Raw genomic sequence first — 24,141 nt, forward strand, 5'->3', positions numbered from 1 at the left:
ACTCCCACTCTAAATCAATTTTTTTTTCCCTTAAGTATGTTAAGATGGTATCATTAAAAGATATATTATTAGGTTTTAAGTTATAACTTTTAAAAATAAAATTGATTTTTTTTTAATTCTTAGTTGAGTTCAATTGTAAATCAAGTTTTATATATTTTTTTATTTTCATTTTCTTAAGATGATATCGCTTATGACTACAATCCATCACATTTTGTATTTAAAAAAACATAATAAAAAGTTTAAAATATATATATATATATATATATATAATATCTTTGAACTCAATTCTTAAATAATATAAAATTATTAATACTCTTCAACTGTATAAAATTATTGGGCGTAGGAAAACAATTTTCATCTTTAAAATCCAATTAAAATAGCAAATAAAAAAAAATCATTACAATCTAAGTATAAAAACTTTAATCTGAATACATTAACTTTTGTGAGATTTGACGTGGATGATGAATTGTAGACCTACCTATGCGTCGGTGTCTACTCTCCACCCATCATCTTTCCTTTTCAACACCTAATCAACTCAAATAATTACAATTTTAATTCTATTTCTCTTTCTAAATTTTCTATGCTTAAATAAATTATTTGCAAACCTAAAATATTCATTCATAACTTTTCCAAACTTATTCTATTAAGTTTATTTTTAAGTCTTTTTTATATTAAGTTATAATTATTTACTGATCAGCCTGTTTTTTTAATCTAAAAATAAGTTGATCAATAATTTAGAAGAAATTAAAAAAAAAAATTCAACCGACGAATTAGTAAATAAAACAAAAATAGCAATTACATCTCAAAATAAAAATTAAAAAGAGTTTAATAAAAAATTATTTAAAAACCCTCTATGTAAAATTTAGTTAACCATGTAAATTATGATACTATGTAACGAGTTTTCATGTATTAAAAAAGTCAAATACTAACTTATTTATATAAATTGTTTTTATTATATATATATATATAATTAATGTTCTTATATATTAGAGTGTATGATATTTATGTAGCACAGACATTGACACGGATACTGATACGACACGGAGACGAACAGAGAGATATGTAAACTCTCTAAAATGTAGGACATGGGAACGCAGATCTATATATTATATAATTATGAATTATATAAATTGACAATAAAGATTTATGTGCACAAGTATGTTTCAAATTGTTTTTTGGAGCAAAAAGATGTTTTTCATGACTGGTTCACAAGTATTTGTTTCTTATTTTTATAATCATAATAACAATTTATACAATACAGTTTGAATTTTTAGAAAATTAATGTATTTTTCCTTTTTAAAATTAGGTTAAAACTATTTTAGAATTGTTAGAAATTTAACAAATACTTTTTTAATTGGACACTTCAAGGATAAGTGTCTTACAAGTGTCATACGAATGTCAGTATCCGATATGAGTATCAGACACCAACTCACCATTTAAGAAAAGTGTTCGAGCTTCATATATGATATCTACTAACTAATACATTAATTTATAAAATGATAATTTGTTAACTATTTTTATTAGTAGTTTGTTAACTAATTAAGCGATGATTAGTAGAAAAAGCTAATTGAAACTTTAAGAGAAGATAAAAAAATTTGTGATGAGAAAAAAGTTGAGATTATGTGGCAGTTAATTGGATTGTTGTAATTATTTTGAACCAACTTTGACCTTTAATTGCTTTTTCAAATCATATATTCTTCTAATGAGAGTGTCGTGGAAGCTTAAACTTTATACTTTTCTTTAATTAACTTTTAATTAGAGCAACTAATAACCGCAACCACCTCTTTCACTTAAGAAATAATTGCAACTACTTTAACATCATTAACTATTTCACAAATTCTTTATTCTCTTTGTTTCCACTCAAAAGTGTACCATTTTCATGGATTAGGAATCATTACCAATCAATCACTAACACTAATTTAAAGTTCTACCAAATCAGTGGTTAGGTTTTTTTTTTGTCGATTTTATCAGTATAATTAGAATTAGTGAACACAGAAAACTGTATATTGAAAAAATAAAAATAATTACTTATAAATTGTAGATAATTTATGACGTGTATCGTATGTCAGATATATGAATAATTTGAAAAATATAAATAAAATTATTACAAAATAATAATAATAACAATTATTATTGTTATTATATATATATATATATATATATATATATTGCTTTGAACTCATATGATCCAAATGAAAACTTTCAAAATGACACTCCTTATGTTGGACGAACAAAATTTTAATCTATGTGAAGTAATAATTTCAAACTTCAAAAACAACTTTACATTCCTATAGTAGATGTTGGGTCGATTTTGCCATTTTTTGGCACAAAACACAAATGGAAAAACTAACCACTATTCATTTCCTAATTAAATTCACTCGTGTTGGAAGTCTATCCAACAAAGTTCTCCATGTTGTAATTTTCACACTGAGCGTTTTAGACAATCATAATTGTTTGAACCTAGTATTTTCACTTTCCTTAACAATATTTGTTACACATTCATAAATTAATTTAATTGAGAACTCACCACCCTCTCATATCTTTGTCTCCTTTACCTTCTTATTCAGTTTTACACAAGACAACGTTCTTAGTAATTCTTCTTGTTGTGCAAGTTCCCAATCAAACATATTTCGTCTCCAGCTTACCTCCAATTCCAATCTGATCCTTCCCACACACTTACTTCTCCCACTTTGCGACCTTGATCCAAAGATATTGAATACAACCTAGGAAAAATATATTTAAGATTATTATTACTCACCCATATATCTTCTCAAAACCTAACTTTATCGCCTGCACCAATTTTCCAACCTACTGCTCTTTGGAACCAACTCACTATTTCCCCTTCCCCACAAACCTAGGATTATTATATATTTATGTACCGGTATGGGCGAGGCCGAGTCCACTTGACCGAGACCAAGGGAAACTGGTCGAGACCTCATAAGACTTGGCCGAGAGACCGAAACCTTAGAAGGCTTGACCGAGACAATCAAGACCACTGGAATATGGCCGATGGCCGACCCATATCATGATGATTTGGCCGACGGCCGACCCCCATTACAGTTAACGCTCAAAGCAATGTCAGTGAAGTTAATCTATCATTAGGAATTGGGTAATGCGACCCTAAGCGATATCCACCTAGATAAACAAGCCCAACAAGGTAGGCCCATTAGAATAATATAAATAGCACGCATCCCAAGGAGTAAGGTATGTCATTTATTACTGTTCACTTACCTGAGAGCTGAGCACCCGCTTAACTGACTTGAGCGTCGAAGTGCCTTTGCATGTACCCCCACCATCCGGTGATTCGCTCGACGACCGAGTGCCAACTATCAAAGGATAAGCAAGAGGACGAGAAGAATCACAACTTATCACTTAGTCATCTGCCCGACCGAAGGAAGGAGAAGAACATTTTAATAGTTATCTAGGTCTCATCTCCCGAGTAGGAACAATTTTTATATTTATATATATATATATATAAAGGAAAATAATAGATAGAAAATGTGTACATTAAAAAAAAAAAAAAAACCATATTATGTGTTAATGGTTCAATACTATACACACTTAATGGAGTGTCTTAATTACGTTAATAATGTGAGATTTTGTATACAAAATTTTTTGAATAATAAAGAATTCCTTGTCGTGACCTTGAAGACGAGGCAAAACTCATTAATGAGAATGACATTTAAGCGTTTGGCGAAGTCTCAAAGAATATAATATAATTACACTATTTCAAGTTGCATATTTTTTTAAGGAAATATTAATTATTTAATTATTTTTTTAATTTTTGCATCTACTTTAAAAGAAGTTTTTTAACAACCCACAACAAAAAAAATGGGAAAACACATATGAGAAATTTGTTTTCTTAAAAAACATATTTAAAAATATAGGAAAAATAAGATTTAATTCCGGTTTTTAAATTTAAACTGTGTAAAACTTAGGTCTTATAAGTTTTTTTAATTAAGTTATTATCAATATTCCCATTTTTTAACTTCACTTCAAAATCAACACAAAGTAAATTAGTTTATATAATCTTGCTTATTGGTGTTTTTTTCTTATCAATAATTTTTCTAGATTCATTAAACTATATACTCGCTAACTATAGTATTGATCCCACAAGTTTTTTATAGTTTGAAAATCAAATACAACTTTTTTATACAAATTATTTTCTCATGTACTTGGAGTGTGTAACAATTACGTCAACCATGAAATACACTTACTATTGTTTAGGAATGAAGATGTGAGTTGGATCATATGAGCCGGTCCGCAGTCTGTGTGGACGGGTTCACAGATCTAACCTATTTATCCGTCGTCCTATATAACCTACAGTCTGTACAGGTTAGCAGTGAGGCGAGACAGGTTGGCCTACGTAAATAATTTTTTTTTTTTTTTTGTAAAAACAATAATACCTCAATCACTTATTATTGCATTGTGACCTTTATTTTATTTTATTTTTAAAAAAAATTGAATTTAATGTACTAAAAAAATGAATGTTTTATTTTAATCGTCTAAAGAAGTTAATATTAAGAATGTCAGTGAATTTAATTTGAAATAAAATCTTATATTTAAAGTTTGTTAATAAAAAATAATATAAAAAAAGATTTCAATAAGATACTCATTAAAAAATTAGTTCTTTTCATTAAAATATTTTATAGCAAAACTTTGGTAAGATACATTTACATACATTTGTACATATATAAGTTGAAAGGCTCAGATAGTACCTATGATTGGACGTACAATTGCTGACGTGTCAGTAATCTCCTAACTAATTCAAGTCTCTTTCCTTTAATGTTGATATTCGTTCGATCGAAGGTTACCTAAAAAAGGTACTCCAATGCTCAAGTAAGTGTTATGGTTTAAGAGTGTTGTTTGATTAAATGGAAAAAACGTACCTTACTATTTATAGTATTAGTTTATGGGTCGTGACTCTGATGGGCCGTATATCAGTTATTATTTTACATGCATCGTGGTCCCCTATTATCATGAGAGTTAATCTGTTTTAGCTGGTTTATCGGAGATATTTTCGTATATTTCGGATGCACCTTGACTCATTCAACGCTACTTATAATTATTGTTACTTATCGCATCTCTTGTTCTTTGACTTGGACGGTCGGTTACCGAGACCAGGATTGATCTGTCCAGTACCAATCGTTATACATATAAAGGAAAAATAGATATAAAATAAAATTTTCATTATTTTTAATCAAACCTTTTAACAACTTTCATACTTAAATTCCTTTATATTTTATATTAATTAAATAAATTAAAACTGTAATAAAATTTTAATTTTTTAACAACAGTATTTTTTATTCATATTTTTTTAAATGTAAAACGAACCAGTAAAATAAACTTACATTATTTAAAAAGGACCAACCTAATTCATATTTTGTGAACCATAACAAAACTATGGAGGAGAATGAGCCCACATTACCATCCTACTGTGTTTGCAATAAAAATAATATTTTAAAACCACACTGATAGTAATTGGCTTCTCTCCATTAATTACTTTCATATACTTTTATATTCCATGTATGTAGATATTTATTAGGGTGTTGGGTCGACACATAATGTTATCACATGTTTTGTTTCATAGGTTTTTTTTTAAACAATAAATACCCATGTTAAAAGAAATATTATGTTCCTTTTTCTTTTACTGTCTCATGCCACCTATGAAACAGGAATAAATGCAATTTTATTAAAATACAAACAATTGCCAAAAAATATAGAAAAGAAATAAAACTACCACATATATATATCGAAAATAATGAAATGAATTAAAAATAACAATTTAGAAAACTATATCTATAGCAGTTAATGCAGAAACTAATTTTAATTAAAAAAACAACAACTTTTAATACCTTTATGACCTAAGAATAAAGCCCAATGCATATTTTTATTACATCCTATTTTTATATATAATTAGGTCCGAAATTTTTAGTTGAAGCAAAATAAAGTTATCAATTATATAATTACGTACAGAACATTATTTCTAAAACAACACGTATAATAAATTATACAATTAAGTGGGAGAAAGAAAGTGAATTTCTGTTAAAAAATATATAATAAATGTTTTCTCGCTGTTAATAGAAGGCACTTGTAACGTAAACATGAAAAAAAAACAATTAAATTTGCTGAATTTCTAAGATGATATTACTAATATACTAAGTTTATTGACGTAATTACTAAAAAAAATTAAATAAAAATTAATTTTAGAAATTAAAAAAATTAATTATTATATTAACTAGATTAGATATTATTTTATAAACTAAAAAAATTATTAATTTTAAATTAGTTTCTATTACTAATAAATAATTTTTAAATTAGCACATAACTACCGATTTCGTTTATCAATTATCTAAATTTTAAATTTAAATTAGATAATAATTTAAAAACTATTTTTCAATAATAGAAAATAATTTTAAAATAATAATTTTTTTTATTTAAAATGATATCTAGTTTAATAATATATCAATTAATTATTTTTTTTTCTCTAAAATTTTTATTTAATAAATTTTTTTAATGTATAAAATATGAATACTCTTATTCTAAAATAGTTAAATTCATATTAAAAGAACATTATTAAAAATTGAATATTATTTAAATAAGAAACACACATTATTATCAATGTCAACTACTGAAATATTGATACAATAGAGAAAGTGTTGGATTGAAATTTGTTTATAGTGTAGTTCTAACAGCTAAAAATAGTAATAAGAACATTAGAATTGCATTGAAAAAAGTGGGAGTAACATTTTAAATATTTTTCATTTGTAATTCATCAATGCTTTAAAACACTCACCAACATTATCTAAAACACTTTTTGATGATGTTTTTCTTAGAAAATTAATTTTTTGTTGTGATTGGATAAATAATGAAGAACGTGAATCTTGTTTTTTTAGGTAGCCGACACACCATTACCATGTTCTCAACACCGGCGTTACCCCTGCACATGCAGAGTCTTGCATTCACCCTTTATAAAATTGGAATCTTTCTTTGAAAAGCTCTCACCTTGCTCATAATTAAAGAGAAAAACAATAAAAACACATAAAAAAGTATAGTAATTGAAGCTCTGAGAGGTTCCCCTTTATCCCTTTTTTTATTGATTTGAGGAAAGTAGCCTTCTTTGTTGTGTGTGTGATTCAGTAACTGAGCCAAAACTAAAGTGGGTCAAGTTCAGGTTTCTTATTCTTGTATCCATTGATGTGCATGTGTGTTTAGATGTATCTGTCAGACACTGACAGCTCTTTTCATATCAATCATGCAATAAGCATGGTGCCAATTATACCCCCTTACCTATTTTCCTTAAAACCTTTTAAGGCTTTTATCTAAATCTCACATCATTCTCCAACATGACACAGAGCCAATAAAGGTAGCTTCCACAAAAGAATTGTGTTTTTATGGCTTCTAAATTTTACTTCTTGGTTTAGTGTGGTGTGGACAACCAAAACTGTTATTATTGCTGTGAAATGTACAAGACACTGATTCCAAACCATTTCCAAAGGAGAAATAATTCTCCCATTTCTGGACTTCACATATTTGTCACCGTCTAGCTTGTGTTTCTAGGAAGGTGGGTGGGTTCTCCTTCTCATGTCCAAGCTGTACTACCACCCAATGATACTAACCAGGATAGAAAATCTCTTCATCCTCTGGTTGGGGAATTCTTTTTGATAGCTTATTGGTGTCTTATTTGTTGTTTTGTGTCCTTTTCTAGTATTAAAAATTGCTACCAAAGCCTATGCTTTTTTTCTTCTTCCCTTTCCAAAATCTGAAATATTTCTCAATTTATTCAATTTACTCTTTACTTGGATTTGGATAGCCTATGATTGCGACTTTATTGCAAGATTTCCCTCTCTGCGATTGTAGAATCCCCCGAAGGCATCGCAGCATTTATTGTTTCAGTTCAGATTTGGCATTCCATCAGTTGCAAGTTTGCTTAGAAAACGTCTAAAATTCTGCATTTTCATTGCAAAACGCTTCCTTGTTTTTTTCCCGGTGTTTAAAGCCCCATTTAGGTATTAAGAGAGTGATGCATATTGAAGCTGCCAGAACAACAAAAGATGGCAAGTCTTGTTCCTGGGGTGCTTCTCAAACTTATGCAGCACATGAACACAGATGTGAAAGTTGCTGGTGAGCACAGGTCCTCTCTGTTGCAAGTAGTGAGCATTGTTCCGGCTCTTGCCGGGGGTGAGTTGTTCCCAAATCAAGGCTTTTATCTCAAGGTTTCTGATTCCTTGCATGCCACCTATGTCTCTCTCCCTGATGAACATGATGATCTCATCCTCAGTGACAAGATTCAACTGGGGCAGTTTGTTTTTGTGGATCGTTTGGAGGGTGCTTCACCAGTTCCTATTCTTCACGGGGTTAGGCCTATTCCTGGGAGGCACGCCTGTGTTGGAACCCCTGAGGACATTGTTGCAACAACTCACTCACTTGGGTTCCTCGGTAACGCTAAGGCTAAAAAGAACAGTGCTTGTTCTGGTCCCTTGGACTTAGAGAGATCCAGGTCTCCTAGGAAAGTGTTGGGGAATCACCACGTTGGGGAGAAGGAGAAGGAGAAGAAGGAGAAAGTAAGACTGCATAATGAAGAGCAATTAGACAAGAAACCAGCGGTTTTGGCTAAGAGTAAATCTCAGACAACAAAAGCAGTGGCAGCCAACAATACTATTGATGTGAAGAAGGAACCATTGGCAAGATTGAAGTCATTTAATTCAAGGGCCACTCCTTCTTCCCCCACTAGTTGTTATTCTTTGCCTACTTCCTTTGAGAAATTTGCCAACGGGGTCAAGAATCAGGCAAATATCAAGGGAGTGGACAGGCTAACTGCCAAGGTGGGAGTGTTGGAGGTAGGAAAGGGTGTCCGTGGAGCTAGTCCAACCGGAAAGAGAATTTCCATGGGAAACCCGATCAGAAATTTGGTTCAGGGAATTGAGCTTGGAGCTAAGGTGCTGCGTAAGAGCTGGGAAGGGAGTATGGAAGTCAAGAATAAAGACACATCCAAATCAAGGGCTACCAAGTCTGACCCTAAGCCTGAGGTTCGTGGCTCAGTAAGTGATTCGTAATTTCTCTTCTTGAACATCTCCTAGCTTCAAACCACAACTTTTGTTTATATCTAATTTCCCTTGAGAAAAAATGCTATATTAACTACTTTTGTATACGAGTTGTGTGGTGTCACTATAAGATATCTGCATTTCAGTTTCAGTTTCCTTTATCTTTTAAGCAATCAAACAGTTATGTTCTTACTTTCACTTTGTGGTGTTCCAGACTCCTAGGAGAAGTACTTCAAGTGAAAAGTTGTCCTCTAAAGAAGAGAGCAAGATGCAACCGCTGACAAAGTCCTCCAAGGAAGAGCACAGGACTCAAACATCTATAAAGAAAGTTGTTGCCAATGGAACTATGGAAGAACAAGAAAAGACAGGCAAGCAAAGAGTTTCTGTTGGAAAGAAATCGTCAGAATTTTCAAACACTGGATTCCCTGGAAACTTGGTGAAAGTTTCTCCAAGTAGTAGAAAAGTGACAGATGCAAGTGTTCAATGGGCTTCACTGCCATCATCTATAGCAAAGCTTGGCAGGGTATATCCTTTTAAAACACGTCTCTTTTCACCAGTTTTTTTACTCTTTTCTGCAAAGTATATACTGCTGAATGATGAATATAATTATATGCAATCTTCACCAGTGATTTTCACTGACATTTTTTAAAGTTTAGTAGAGGGCAAATCTCAGCACAGCAATAAGGCTGTGTACATCTTAATGACCTGAAGTATGTGTTTAAATCTTAGAAACATCCTTTGTGAGGGTAAGGCTGTGTACATCTACCCTCCCCAATAGGTGAACCTCATACACTATTTTTGAACTTGGTTAAACAATAAGAACTGTTCAGAGATGCTGCCAGGCATGCCTTGCAAGTTTTGTATTTATTCTCATTGGTCAATTGTCATGTCTCCAACTTTCAATTAAGGGCATTGCAGGAGGGTATTGCTAATGGGAAAAAGTCAACCTGGTGCTCCTTTGCAACGTTAAATAAACATGAATATCATGAGTTTCATAAAGCTATTGTTGTGACATCATAAATGCATATATAATAAGTATGCAAAAAGTATTATGTCAACTGTCAGATCATACGGTTGGTTTATTCTTTTGTTTTATGAGTCTTCCATAGTAAAATGTTTTCTGCCCATGCTCTTATACCATGTCCTTGCCCACTGGATGCATTATTTATTAGATTATTTTTTTCTTGTTGGTCCTGCTGTTTGGACAAGAAGTTTTGAAACTGTTTCATCGTCATTTTATAATGTCATGTCTTCACAGGAAGTGATGAAGCACAGAGATGCAGCACAAATGGCAGCAACTGAGGCTATTCAGGAGGCTGCTGCTGCTGAGAGTTTGCTGCAATGTCTAAGGTATGAATATATTCACATTTAATAACCAATTCCTATGGACTGCTCAATGACATATCAGTACTTCCGAACTTTAGTGCTTCTCAATACAATTGAGATTTTGGACTTCTCATGTATGGAAATTGAAATTTAGACTTTAAACCAAGATATATTACTGGTATATGGTTTATGTTTGTTTTGATAAAATTGCTGCTCATTAAAGCATAGCACAGCACCTCTAGATATGAGGTCATGCTGATACTTTCTGATAAACTATGTGCATTGTTGAATGGCTATACAGAAATGTGATTTACCAAAATGACTATGGAATCTGAAAAATGTGGGATGGCAAATTGAATCCTAGACATTAGTGATAGTGATGCTACATATGCATTTGCTTTGTATTTTATGATATGGAGTTACATCATATGAGTCATATAAATATAGTACTTATCTTTTTATGCTAATCATTTCTTGCTTGCTTCTTAATACAGATTTAAATGTTTATTTCTAAATTCGTACAATATACTAATAATTAGTAACTTCTAAGATAGAAAAAGTGTGGGCTGTTGAGGGTAGGGTTAATGTTGGGTCATGTGAGGTCTATTGTGTGTTCTGACAAGTATGACCCTTGGCATTTGCAATCATGGTGTATACTTTATCTATATTTGTTGGATATATTTGAATAAAAGTGAAGAACAATGCGTCTAAATGCAGTCAATGTTCAACTGTAAATTAAAGCTGATCTATATCTTGCCAAGTTAAGATGATGACTCATTTGATGTACACATTTAACCATAGATGTTTGCTATCCATCTTCTTCCACAGCCATTCTTCTATGTCACCCTCCTGCAATGCAGCATACCAGGTTTTTCTGACATTTCTTTTGCAATGTTTCTGGCAGCGTATATGCAGAGCTAAGTAATTCTGCAAATGAGCAAAACCCGCATCCTACAATAGAGCAGTTCTTGACTCTTCATGCTAGCCTAAATAGTGCACGAATGATTGCTGACTCGCTAGCCAAATCCATTCCAGATGACTCTTCTCAAGATAACGAAAGAATCATAACAGAAGAAGCAATAAAACTCAAATCAGATAGACAAAAGCTTGCAAATTCTTGGGTCCAAACTGCTATATCCACCAATCTATCATCCTTTTCTGTTTATAACCGAGAACCTCCATCATCCAGGCTTCCAGCTTCAACCAATTCTCAAAACCAAAAGAATATCATGGGAAGCAAACCAATGGTGGTCATAGAAAGTTCAAGTGAAGATACTTCATCAAAATCTCATGGAAAAACCCGTCAGAGTCAGACGGGTAGTAGTTCCAAACAAGCCTTGCAAGGAACTCCTCGCAAAGCAGGCAATGCCTTATCAAATGGACACAAACAACTAGTCCAATCCCCACCACGGGATTGGGTTAGAGGAAATGGCTTTGATGAAGTGGTTGATTTAACTGACATGCTGCAACTGAGGTCAAGAGATTGGTTTTTGGTGTTTGTTGAGAGATTCTTGGACTCTGATGGGGACACTGCTAGCTTGTCAAATAATGGGCAGATAGCAGGCATGCTCACTCAACTAAAAAGTGTGAATGATTGGCTTGATGAGGTAGGATCAAGCAAGAATGAAGGAGAATCATGCCAGATACCAGCAGAGACAATTGACAGGTTGAGGAAGAAGATATATGAATATCTTCTTACACATGTTGAATCTGCAGCAGCTGCACTCACTGGTGGATCACAATCATCCCCTGGAGTACAAACATCAGAGATCAAAGTCCAAAAGTGATGAATAGGTACATAGCTTAGCTTAAGGATATGCATTGTTTATGGTGGCATGGGAGGATATTTAGTCACCAGAAGAACTCAACAAAGTTTCTCTCCTTTCACTCATTTTTTTGTACATAGATCCTGCAAGTGTTTTGAGGTGTAGAATATGAAGTGTTAATTGTTTATGCGGGAAGTAGCCATTGTTATCTGTGAGAATTTTCTTTTTCTTTTACTAAGTTATTGCTCATATGAAACTACACAAATTGAAACAGTAGACAGATATAAGGAGTGAGAATAACAATAGTAATATTCCTATTATTCAATTTATTTTATTATTCCATTAACTAAATATTTACTTTTGAAATATTAATTTATTTTATTATTTAAATATTAAATAATTATTCTAAAAAGGTTTAATTAAATTTTATATCTCTCATAAAATTGAATATTTTAATTGAGTTTCTATTATTAAAAAAATCTACAAAGTATTAAAAAAAATCAATTATCTGTCATTTGATTTTTTGTTGTTAATTGGGGTAACATAATTTTTACTTTTGTACATTCATTATTTACGTGTCTTAAAATTCCTCATAAATTTCTATATTTTTATTGAAAAAAATTGTTTTATTGAATGTCCAAAACTTCTATATTATTCAATTGAGTGTGTAGTTAGTTGGGAGTGTCATGAACTAATTGTATTTAATAAATGTCATTATTGTGTCTCCACAATTTAATTTTTATTTTAATATTTAATTTATAAAATAAAACAATGTCATTACAAACTATGACTCTAAGTGATCACCAGTACTAAATTGACAAATATAGAGTTTTGATATTAATAAAAAAAAGATTAAATAAACATTCAATTGAAAATACCTAAATATATGAGAAATATAATTTAAGTAATGATGATACAAACTAAGAGTCATGTCACCCTTAATGAAATTAAATAATAAAACTCAATTCAAAATATCTAAATTTAATTAAATCTTCTAAAAAATATAACAAAAATAAAATAAAAACTGTAACTATTTCAATTCAATCTCAACTTAAAAAGTACATGCAATACAAGAATTCAAGAGTCAACCTAATATGAATTTTTTTGATAGGAGTGAGTGATGGGTTTATGAATGTAGAATTGTTTGCAATTTAAGTGTCATGGATCCAACCCTAAGGTGAGTGAAGTACCATTCAATCTAAACAACATTTTACAAGTTAGTAATATTTTAAAAATTAAATAAAAGTTAATAAATATTTAATAAGCAATGTTAATTTATTAAGGTAGTTAAATATGTTTTTCTCTAAAAAAAAGGTTTTCTTAGTACCATTTTGTTTCTTCCTATATAAAAGAAGTTCTCTTTGGGTTTAAAAGAATATATTAAATGAAATTATTACAAAAGCTTTGTGAGTAATGATTTGTTTGGATTAGAGATTGTGGGTGAGTGAAAAGTTGAGGGTGTGGGTGAGTGGAAATGTGAAGAAAGTGTGGAGAAAGTTGAGGAGAAAGTTGAGGGTGTTTGGATTAGGAGATGTTAGAGTGGATTATTGAGAAGTGTGAATGATATGATAGTTGTGAGAGTATTTTAATATATTTTGAATAGTGTAAATTGTAAGATTACAAATTTATCCTTGTATATAAATAAATAGGAAAATGAAATATTAATTAGTTTAAAGATATTTAAGTTAATTAAAATAATTAATATTATATTATTTAATTTATATTACATTATATATAATAATAAAATATACTTTTGTCATGTGTGTAAAAAAATAATAAAGAAATAATTATTACTTTTATACATAATTTTCATAATTAAAATAATTGTAAGTTTCAATTATAACTTAAAAAATAATATAAAATTGAAATGAATTAAAAAAAATAGAATATAGAAATGAAATATGAATTCTTCGTTTATAATTTTATTAATTGAAAATATTTGTATTAGTAAAATTTTGTTGGTAGATAATTATAATGTTATTAATGATTATTTAATAAATATTATGTTATATAAATATATAATTATTGTTAATTATGATTTTGATTACTATTTTCAATTAATAATATAATTACTAATATAATTACTATTTTTCAATTAATAATTTTGATTTTAATTATGATTTTGATTACTAATATAATTACTATTAATTATGATATTAATTATCAAAAAACATAAAATCATAAATCTGAAAAATTAGAACCATAATCGATTATCAACCCAGTGCAAAATACGACATAATCGATTATCCAAATCTTTATGGCACATAATCGATTATGCTTCCAGTGCAAAAACGACCATAATCGATTATCTCATGATTTTTTTTTTTACAGATAATCGATTATGTGATGAACATAATCGATTATCAACTATTTTTTTTTCTAGATAATCGATTATTGCATACATTCATTTTCAGTGATAATCGATTAAGAGTGAAACTAAACTCACACACAGCTCACCTGAGGTCACAAACGAAGAACAAGCCCCCTCCAAGCTCTCTATGTATGTGCTCTACTTTGTGAGGTTTCTGAGCTTGGTAACCACATATATATTGTTGGAGTTTTTTATTACGCTCACCCTCTCATTTCTCTTCACTTCTCAAAAGACCATCATTTTGGCCAACTTCCTTCTCACCCTCACCCATCTACACATCCAAACGTGGTAACACCCAACATCCGTCTGCGGCTACAGTGCCACCCCCAATTCAAACAGGGGCTAAAAGTTCTAAAGACAACCTTTATTAGAATAATTTTAATTTATTTAAAACAATCTTATCTTAAAGCTCATGGATTTTTTTTTTCCACATGTTCATAACAAAAGATATACTGTGTAAAAATATAGGTCTGAAAATTAAAACCAAAAAAAAGCTGTATTTAATAATAGGAGAGTGAATAAAAAATAGTATTGTAAAATTTCAAAAATTATTCTTACTGAAATGAAATAGAAATAGACAGCATAAAATCATGTAATTTTGAAAGTTTATTCATTGGCTAGATTGTGAAATAAGGTTGGTTTTAACTGGGAATTGCAGGTTTAACCCAGTCATGTTTTATTTTATTTTAAATATTTTTTTTATCAATTTTAATCAACACAATAGTAATAATCAATTATAATTTATTTCAAGATGTAAAAGATCAACATTGAAGTAACACAATTAACTATGGAGATACCTTTAAATTAGCAAAAGCACATAACTTTAACCATTTGCACTTTTAAACATTTGCAGAAAAAAAAGGAGTTTGATATTAATAGTTTAAAAAGTACAAAAAAACAATGCTTTTAGCAGATATTAATAGCAATACAAAAGATAAATGTCACAACCAATTAAGACAAGTTGTTTTAATTTAATAAATAATCTTAAATATAAGTAAAATAATATTGAAGTTAAATAAAACTACTTCTTATTAAATAACTTATAATTTATTTATAGAAACGTCTAACTTATAAATTATTTTTAATTCATTCTTATAAACTTTAGTGAAAATTATTAATATTCGGAGTGAGAATATATTCATAAATAGTTTTCTTTTGCAATAAATGAATAAATTTGAAGGACAGTGTTCTAGAAAGTACCACTCCTCCAGCGTCGGAATTTTAAATTCGTTTGTGGCAACTCAGTTCAACTCAGCACTCTAAGCTGAAATCTGAAGCAACTTTGTTGCCATTGCAGTGAGGAATGAGATGGCCAATGGCAACACTACCCACTTCTTCAAGCTCTTCCTTTTCCTTCTGATTCTTCACTCTGCACTTGCTGAGATTTTCTTCGAAGAGAGATTCGAAGGTAATCGTTGAAATCTTCATCCTCCACTTCACCTCAGATTCCACGGTTTTCGGAAATTTTTTACTTTGTTGATTGATTGTTTCAGATGGATGGAAGAGCCGTTGGGTGTTATCGGACTGGAAAAGGAGTGAGGGGAAAGCAGGTACCTTCAAGCACACAGCAGGGAAATGGTCTGGAGATCCTGATGACAAAGGTATTCATTCTTGTTATCTCACATCTCGACTAGAAATTAGGATATTTCGTTGTATATAAGTGCGTGCAAATCTCATAAACAAATTTTATGGATTGAGTTAGGCTTAAGATTCACTTTGTAATATGGTATCAAAATCATTTAAAGTCTATCTTAGCGAGTATTTGTTGGATTTATCAAGCTACCACTTATCGGACCATCCATAATATGTTATTTCACGTACGAGCTGTCACTCTCGGGTGTGAGGAGTGTGTTAGAGATCTCACATCGACTAGAGATTAAGACATTTAATTGTATATAAGTGAGTGCAAACCTTAACTTATGAAATGATTTTATGGGATTGAGTTATGCATAAAGTCCACTTTGTAATAATTCTTTAATTCATTAATCTTACATGTCCCACATTGATTAGAATAATAAACTATTTCACATACTAATGACCTATTAGGACGATCTTGACCTCTAACAGGGAAAATATGAAGACAAAATTTGAAATTTATATCTCTTAATTAACTTATACACAAGTTAAAAATTAAAAAAAAATTAATTGTATTATTATTGTTTTGATGATGATGATGAATGTTTTTTTTTTTTTTTTCAGGTCTTCAGACATATAACGATGCCAAGCATTTTGCCATATCTGCGAAGATACCGGAGTTTAACAACAAGGACAGAACCCTTGTGGTGCAGTATTCCATTAGGCTTGAGCAGGACATTGAATGTGGTGGCGGTTACATCAAACTTCTCTCTGGTTATGTCAATCAGAAGAAGTTTGGTGGTGATACCCCTTATAGGTCTGTCCGTCAATTTCTCATGTTATGTTTTAGAAGATGTATGCTTGGTAGCTTGTTACAAATAGAAGATGAACTTCTTTATAAATGGACTAAATTTTATACTGTATCAAGAAATGTTAACAGCACGCTTTCAATGTTTGGTTCATATTTATTAGGACATGAGAAATTATGGGTGAGACTTCACTTGTTAGATAGAGGGTGGGACCCAGGTTTTTTTGTGAGTTTTTAATAAATTTTAGTTAACAAAAAAATGTGCTAGAAAGAGTATATTTGAACGTATTTTTTTATGTTAGTTATATAGATTAAGTTTAAATAATTTTTTTGTAAGGAATTTGTGTAGAAGAACAATAATATGAAAAAGAGACATAATTTTCTTTTATAAGGTAAAAGTAACTTGTGGAATAACTAAATGGGGCAATTTCTGTAAATTATTCGGTGGATAAGTTGATTTTAACTTTTGAGAGAAACTTATTTCATTTTACTTTCTTAATTTCTTCCCTAGTAAGAGCTTGAAGAGGAATTTATCCAAACAGCTTACTCCTGCATTTGTTTGCTATTTCTTTAACACATTTAAATGTTTCTCTTTTTATTCCCCCACTTGATTTTATTGAAGTGAGGCGTCTTGTTGTTTGATGTTGTAGAAACATGCGCTTCAGTGTTCTATTTAATCTGTCGCTGTGCTGACGAGTAGAGTGAACTGATTGTCTTGCTTGATGCAGTTTGATGTTTGGACCAGATATATGCGGTACACAAACTAAGAAGCTCCATCTTATACTATCATACCAGGGGCAGAATTACCCTATTACAAAGGAACTGCAATGTGAAACGGATAAATTGACTCATTTCTATACATTTATTCTAAGGCCTGATGCCTCTTATAGTATCCTTGTTGATAACCGGGAAAGAGATTCGGGAAGCATGTATACAGATTGGGACATCCTTCCTCCAAGGAAAATCAAGGATGTCAAAGCAAAAAAGGTACAACTATGGGACTGGACTTGTTTGAATGGAGAATATTTGTAATTACCTTTCTAAGTATATGAGCTGCATTGTTATTGTTATTAGTTAATAATTTCTGGGGCTTCAACGGTCATACATTAAAAAACAACTTAAACATTCATTCTATAGGGTTCTTTAATTGATATAGGAAACACTTTGGTTCTTTTGGTATATTTTACATCTTTTATCAATCAATTTTCTTTCATCTGAAACATTTTATTTTCACTTTTGCAGCCAGCAGACTGGGATGATAGAGAGTACATTGAAGATCCTGATGGGGTCAAACCAGAGGTACTATTTGCCCCCCTTTTCACTATCATCCTCTTCTGGTAACTTGAAATTCTTCATCAAGTTTTCCAAACACCTTCACCTTTACATGTAGCATTTGCATTTACACGAAAAGCCTTCACAATCACCTTTTTAGGAATTTATGTAGTGGTATGCATTTTCCATTTCACTGAGTTTAATGTCCACATGAACAGTAGATAATATCTGCTAAGTGTTTTAAGTTGCGATTGGTCAATTACTTTGCAACTAAATTTCATCCGTGCAACCGCAACCACTTTGCAGTTTAGAACACTGTCTGCTACAAGTGGCTGGGCTATTAGCAAAATTCTGTTTATTTTGTATTGAAGATGTTTCCAGTGTCAACAACAAAAAAATCAATTGCTTTTTGTTTTATTAATTACTCTTTTAAGTCTCATCAGGCATCATAAATGGTATCAAACTTTTTCAGATACTTCTTGTCTTTCTCTCAGTCCCCTGTTACAAGTATTAGATTATTTATTTGAAGTGGTTGATTCTAATAATGATGGAACATCAACTTGACAATTAAATTCCAATGAAATTTTTTTAGCCAACCTCTGCTTGAAAGGTTTTTGGCAACTCATAATGTCATATGGATTTTTAGTTACATTTTCATGTGCTTCATTCTGCTTAATTTTTTTTATATTGCAGGGATATGATTCCATTCCAGCTGAAATTCCTGATCCAAAAGCAAAAAAGGTTGATTTCTTTACTTCATATTTTTTTAATTATTGACAGAAGACTTAATTTAGCATGGACTTATGAATGTTCTTTTCCTTCTTTTCTTTTGTTTAATTCTTTGTTTGAGTAGCCTGCTGACTGGGATGATGATGACGATGGACTATGGAAGCCCTCAAAGGTTCCTAATCCAGCATACAAAGGACCGTGGAAACGCAAGGTTCTTAATGCCACACATTTAAAGTTGAAGTCATTATTCTTTTAGGCTTTCTTATTGTTGAAAATTATTGAACTGCAGAAAATCAAGAATCCCAACTACAAAGGAAAGTGGAAGATTCCATGGATTGATAACCCAGGTAGATTTATCTGTTTTTAGAATCAAGAAGTTGGAGTCAATGTTTTAATTTCCTGGTACAGACAAAAAAAAAACTAGCCTATACTTTTAGGCTTTGTCATTATGTTAACTTGTAACTGTTGCAAATATGAAATGTATTGACATTATAATTTTATATGGATCTAGACTGTTGGTTTTTGCTCATTTCTTGTTGGCTAGGGAAAATTTTGATTAGACAAGAAAATTATAAAATGGTATTCTCATAGTTTTCACTAGGTGGCAACTGAGCTATCAATTATTTTAGTAATATTTTCAGCCTTTCATTCAGTTAAGCTTATAAGCCTCTGCATGAATGTTTAGCAAACTTGTTATGACTTCTATGTAAACTTACGTGTAGCAATTGGTGTAGTTACTTGATCTTTACTTTCTGGTTTTGCTCTTTATACGTTACTAATGTCATCTCTAATTACGAAATTTGCTTTACCCTTTCTGTTTCCTGCAGAATTTGAGGATGATCCTGATCTTTATGTTCTCAAGCCAATAAAGTATGTGGGCATTGAAGTGTGGCAGGTGTGTGTCTTGATTAAATTGTTTACCCAAACACCCTAAGCAGTAATTTTCAGAAGTTTACCTAAACTTGAAAATATCTTTTATTGAATATTTGAGTGTGACAATATTAACTTTGAAATTTTAGGTGAAGGCAGGTTCAGTTTACGACAACATCTTAATTTGTGATGACCCGCAGTATGCAAAGCAAGCTGTGGATGAATTTATGGCTAATAATAGAGAGGTGAGCTTTTGCTTCTAGACTTCGTATCTGTTATTTAGTTTGTAGCAGATAGGAATCGTAGTATCTGCATCATTCTCATTTTGTGTAAAATCTCAGGCTGAAAAAGAAGCTTTTGAAGAAGCAGAAAAAGAAAGAAGGGCTCGGGAAGAAGAGGTGACCATTCAAAGCCTAAATGCTTCAGCAGTATTTTTAAAGTGTGATAACCATATTTGTCATGTTGCTTTGTACAATATCAATACCATTTGATGTTATGATTGTGTAGGAGGCACAGAGAGCAAGAGAAGAGGGTGAAAAAAGGAGGAAGGAGAGGGATCATAAATATGGAAATAGGAGGCGTCGCCGAAGGGTACTGTTTCTATCCTGGTTTCTCGTAAAAAATTGTTCTATAGAAAAAGCTTCTTGTTATCCTTATTTCCTTATCTGTGTTTAAGAGGGAGAGAATATGCAATATAGAATTATCGAATTGAGATTGATTTCAACATTTTTGCTTTGGAATCCCTTTCATTCAAAACCTGTAGTTACACTTAGACCAGTTGGGAACAAATAAATGAATGGTGAATAAATAGTTAGAAGACGTTTAAGAAAGAGGATATATGAAAGCTTCATGCTTGAAAAAAGAATGCAAAACATTGGTACACGAGTTTGGGACATTTGATGGGGAAACTAAAAGATCGCAAGCTAACAGTTTTTTGTGCTTTCTTCTCTTAAATTTCCTAGCCAATATATGTAAAATTGTTTGGTCTCTAATGGATCTATGTTCACTTATCGCATATGAACTACAAAGTCTGATGTCAAAACTTTGTTTTGCAGCCGGATCCCCACGATACGTATGATTACCATGTAAGCCTAAAATTCTCTGTTATTTAATGCTAATGTGAATATGCCTCGTGATACTTTATTGCTTCCGTTGTTCATGTAATGATGTGTTGTGTGAACTTTGGCTGCTGAGATTGTGATTACGGTTTGCTTGAGTTAGGTATATGACCACTGCCCACGTTGCCATTTAGATAGATATCAACCTTTTTGCTTATCCAAATTAAATACGAACAAGATATTTTCAGTTACATGACACAAACACGAAAAACAAAGTAAACCTTGGCAAAAACACTATTCGAACTTGAAATGTATACCTTCTGGCTGTGATCATTCGGTGTGATTTGGTGAAGTTTGTATCTGATCAGAACCTCAAAAAAGTGGCAAAGTGTGCATTGATTCTGGAAAAAGTTTCACATTAAACAGGACAAACTACTTATCGTGATAATAAGTCTTGAAATTTTCTCACCTATTAAGTGGATTAACATTATGAATGGAATAATCTTTTGGATTGAATTTTCCTTTTATGTTTTAAGTCCTAATTTATTCAAAACAAGCTAAGATATTCAAACATCAATTTAAAAAAACTACTGTTCTGTTATACTTAGATATGCAAAATTATAAATAAATTCCTGAAAGTGTCTTTCAATAGTAATCATTGCATCTGAAATTTTGTTTGCTTTCTTTTTTCTGAGACAGTCACCACATGAAAAAATATTAAAAAAATTTAAGATTATTTGGAGATGCGGGGTATCGATCCCCATACCTCTCGCATGCTAAGCGAGCGCTCTACCATCTGAGCTACATCCCCATTTGATAATTTAAATTGTCCTTAAATTCAATTTCTAAACTTTCTCATAGGTAATTTCCACTAAAAGTACACTTAGTCCTGAGTTGCTATAAATAATTATAAATTCAATGATTCACTAAATTTCCTCATAGGTAATTTCCTATAAAAGTACACTTAGTCATGAGTTATGATTCATAAATGTCAGATAATTTTTCTTACATTGTGAGGAAGTCATGAGGATAAGTCGGCTTGAGTAACGCGAACGTTGGTGAGAATCCAATGTCTCGAAAACCCAAGGGTTCCTCCGCAAGGTTTGTCCACGGAGGGTGAGTCAGGGCCTAAGATCAGGCCGAAAGGCGTAGTCGATGGACAACAGGTGAATATTCCTGTACTACCCTTTGTTGGTCCCGAGGGACGGAGGAGGCTAGGTTAGCCGAAAGATGGTTATCGGTTCAAGGACGCATGGTGCCCCTGCTTTTTCAGGGTAAGAAGGGGTAGAGAAAATGCCTCGAGCCAAAGTTCGAGTACCAGGCGCTAATATTATGAATTTGTAATACAAAATACAACTTTCTGAAATTATTGAGCTACTTTTGGATTCATTGAATTGTGAGATCTTTCCATTGAGTCAAATTTCTTTTTCTTCAATTTTGGTAAGGGTCAGTTTTTATTTTCAGTACCCTCAGTAAATCATTTCCTTCTACTTTGACTCTTTCAGGATGAACTTTGAGAGGTGTACTCTGGGTAGGTGTCAGCTGTGTGATTGCAGCAATAAAATGCATCTTTGAAGTTTTTAAAGTGCTGTGAATTGTAGGACCAGAGCTTCAATTGCACCTACCATACCGAGCTGTACTGCATTGTAACATCTGAAAAAATGGGTCAGTCATAATGTTAACCTGATTTCTTTTGGATTATTATAAGGTAACAGCTGGTCTGCTGGTACTGTTCTGAAGGATGGAATTTAAACTTTCCCTGTAACCCAGAAGGAAAAAAGAAAAAAAAAATTATTGCTTTTTGGTATATTACTGCATAATATTTTCCATCCAATTGTTACTGATGTGGTTGAGTAAGAAGAACATTTTTTTTTTTGTGTAGTTGGGGGTTGGGGAGTTTTACTTTAAAACTTAGGACTTAGAAAATAATTTCCATTGATCTGACTCTTTCTTGCTAGTAGGATAAGATTCTGTCATTATTGTGTAAGAGAGAGAAAATATAATTCAAAAGCATCACGAATAACAAGGAGGAAGTAGTATAAACCTTTTTGTTAGAAATGGAAATTCGAATAGTAGAAACTAGAGATAGAACAGAGGGGAAAAAACAAAAGAAATATGAACTGTTATTCCCATTTGATGACAAAATTATAAGTGCTGGTTGTTCTAATGCAAAATTATAATAACATGTACTTCTCTATTTAAAAAATTTTACTAAGGTTTTTTTTATATGCAAATTAATAAATATTTAATTTATATAAAATTAAAGTAAATTATTCTTAATCATTATTTTACAAATTTCTGTATTATTATTTCAATTGCTTGATTTTATTACAAATACTTTTTTATACTTCTGCCTTGTATATTTAACTGGGAAACTGAAAATTTTACACAGTATGTATGTTGAAATTCTAAAATCACAAAACATTAAAAAAAACGCTCAAAATTCTGAAATGAAAGAAATAGACTTTAATTCAGTAACTATCGATCATTTCAATCCTTAATGATATGACCAATGAGGTTGATTTTTGATTTTGATGGCTAACACTGTTTTTGTTCATAATTTTGATGTATATTAGTCAATAAAGCCTTTAATACTATTAGGAATTATTGACACTAAATATCTTTTGGTTTTTAAACTGTGGAATATAGAAAGATTTTCTATTTTTACTTAACTGTTATTTTTAAAATTTAAGAAAATATTAGTTAATTTTTTATTATTCATATTTTTACCATTCTTTAATCTTTAACCCATTTGCATATCATTAGGAAATTTATTTTTTAATGAGAAATTTAATTGATAACATTTATATAGATGCATTAATAATTGCATTAAATATGCAAATGAATTAAATAAAATATTAACAATTCAGTTTTTAAAAATTAATTAATACAATAATTCATTTTTTACAAATAATTTTATTTCAACATCAATTTAATTTAGTTTGAAATATTTTTAAATAATAATATATGTGAATTAAATTATTTGATTTTGTGAGATTAGCAAACAAAATGTAAAATATAAGGGCAAAAATTATATTTATTTCTAAATTAATAAAGATATTCTTAAACTTTTAAAGTAAGAAACACATGTTCCAATATCAATTATGTTCAACAGTTGAAAATCAATTTTGTCCAATCCAATTATGTGTTTTTGTATTGATGAACAAATAGATTAATAATGCTAATTTTATTTAATAAATTGTTTTTTTTGTTGTTGTTAAACTTTAATTGGAAAACCCATTAATACTCTAAACTATTCATGTATTACTCATTCAAGACAAATTAAGTTATTTATTATCCCACCAAAGTGGTCAATCATGAC

At 30.8% G+C, this 24,141-nt stretch overlaps 2 protein-coding genes and 1 non-coding gene across 4 annotated transcripts; 2 read left to right on the forward strand and 1 right to left on the reverse strand.

Annotated features, from left to right (window-relative positions):
• Window positions 1-7,001: 7,001 nt before the first annotated feature.
• LOC137822995 (uncharacterized) lies at window positions 7,002-12,461 on the forward strand. Of its 2 annotated transcripts, none has more exons than XM_068628063.1 (4): window positions 7,002-9,041; window positions 9,259-9,567; window positions 10,303-10,394; window positions 11,275-12,461. In XM_068628063.1, exons 1-4 carry the CDS (start codon window positions 8,055-8,057, stop codon window positions 12,155-12,157), a joined length of 2,271 nt encoding a protein of 756 aa, XP_068484164.1. In that variant the 5' UTR covers window positions 7,002-8,054; the 3' UTR covers window positions 12,158-12,461. The 2 variants fall into 2 exon arrangements, with proteins under 2 accessions (XP_068484164.1, XP_068484170.1); XM_068628069.1 differs by having other exon boundaries at window positions 7,332-9,029.
• A 3,208-nt stretch (window positions 12,462-15,669) lies between these two features.
• LOC137820041 (calreticulin-3) lies at window positions 15,670-22,626 on the forward strand. The gene is made up of 14 exons (XM_068623823.1): window positions 15,670-15,915; window positions 16,001-16,108; window positions 16,707-16,899; window positions 17,619-17,877; window positions 18,133-18,189; window positions 18,856-18,903; window positions 19,016-19,102; window positions 19,181-19,238; window positions 19,719-19,786; window positions 19,911-20,006; window positions 20,103-20,159; window positions 20,269-20,352; window positions 20,817-20,846; window positions 22,325-22,626. Exons 1-14 carry the CDS (start codon window positions 15,816-15,818, stop codon window positions 22,334-22,336), a joined length of 1,257 nt encoding a protein of 418 aa, XP_068479924.1. The 5' UTR covers window positions 15,670-15,815; the 3' UTR covers window positions 22,337-22,626.
• Window positions 21,558-21,630, reverse strand: TRNAA-AGC (transfer RNA alanine (anticodon AGC)). Its single transcript has one exon. It is a non-coding gene; the product is annotated as a tRNA-Ala (tRNA).
• Window positions 22,627-24,141: the final 1,515 nt, after the last annotated feature.

Source organism: Phaseolus vulgaris, chromosome 11, assembly GCF_000499845.2.
Source record: "Phaseolus vulgaris cultivar G19833 chromosome 11, P. vulgaris v2.0, whole genome shotgun sequence".
Lineage (NCBI taxonomy): Eukaryota > Viridiplantae > Streptophyta > Magnoliopsida > Fabales > Fabaceae > Phaseolus > Phaseolus vulgaris.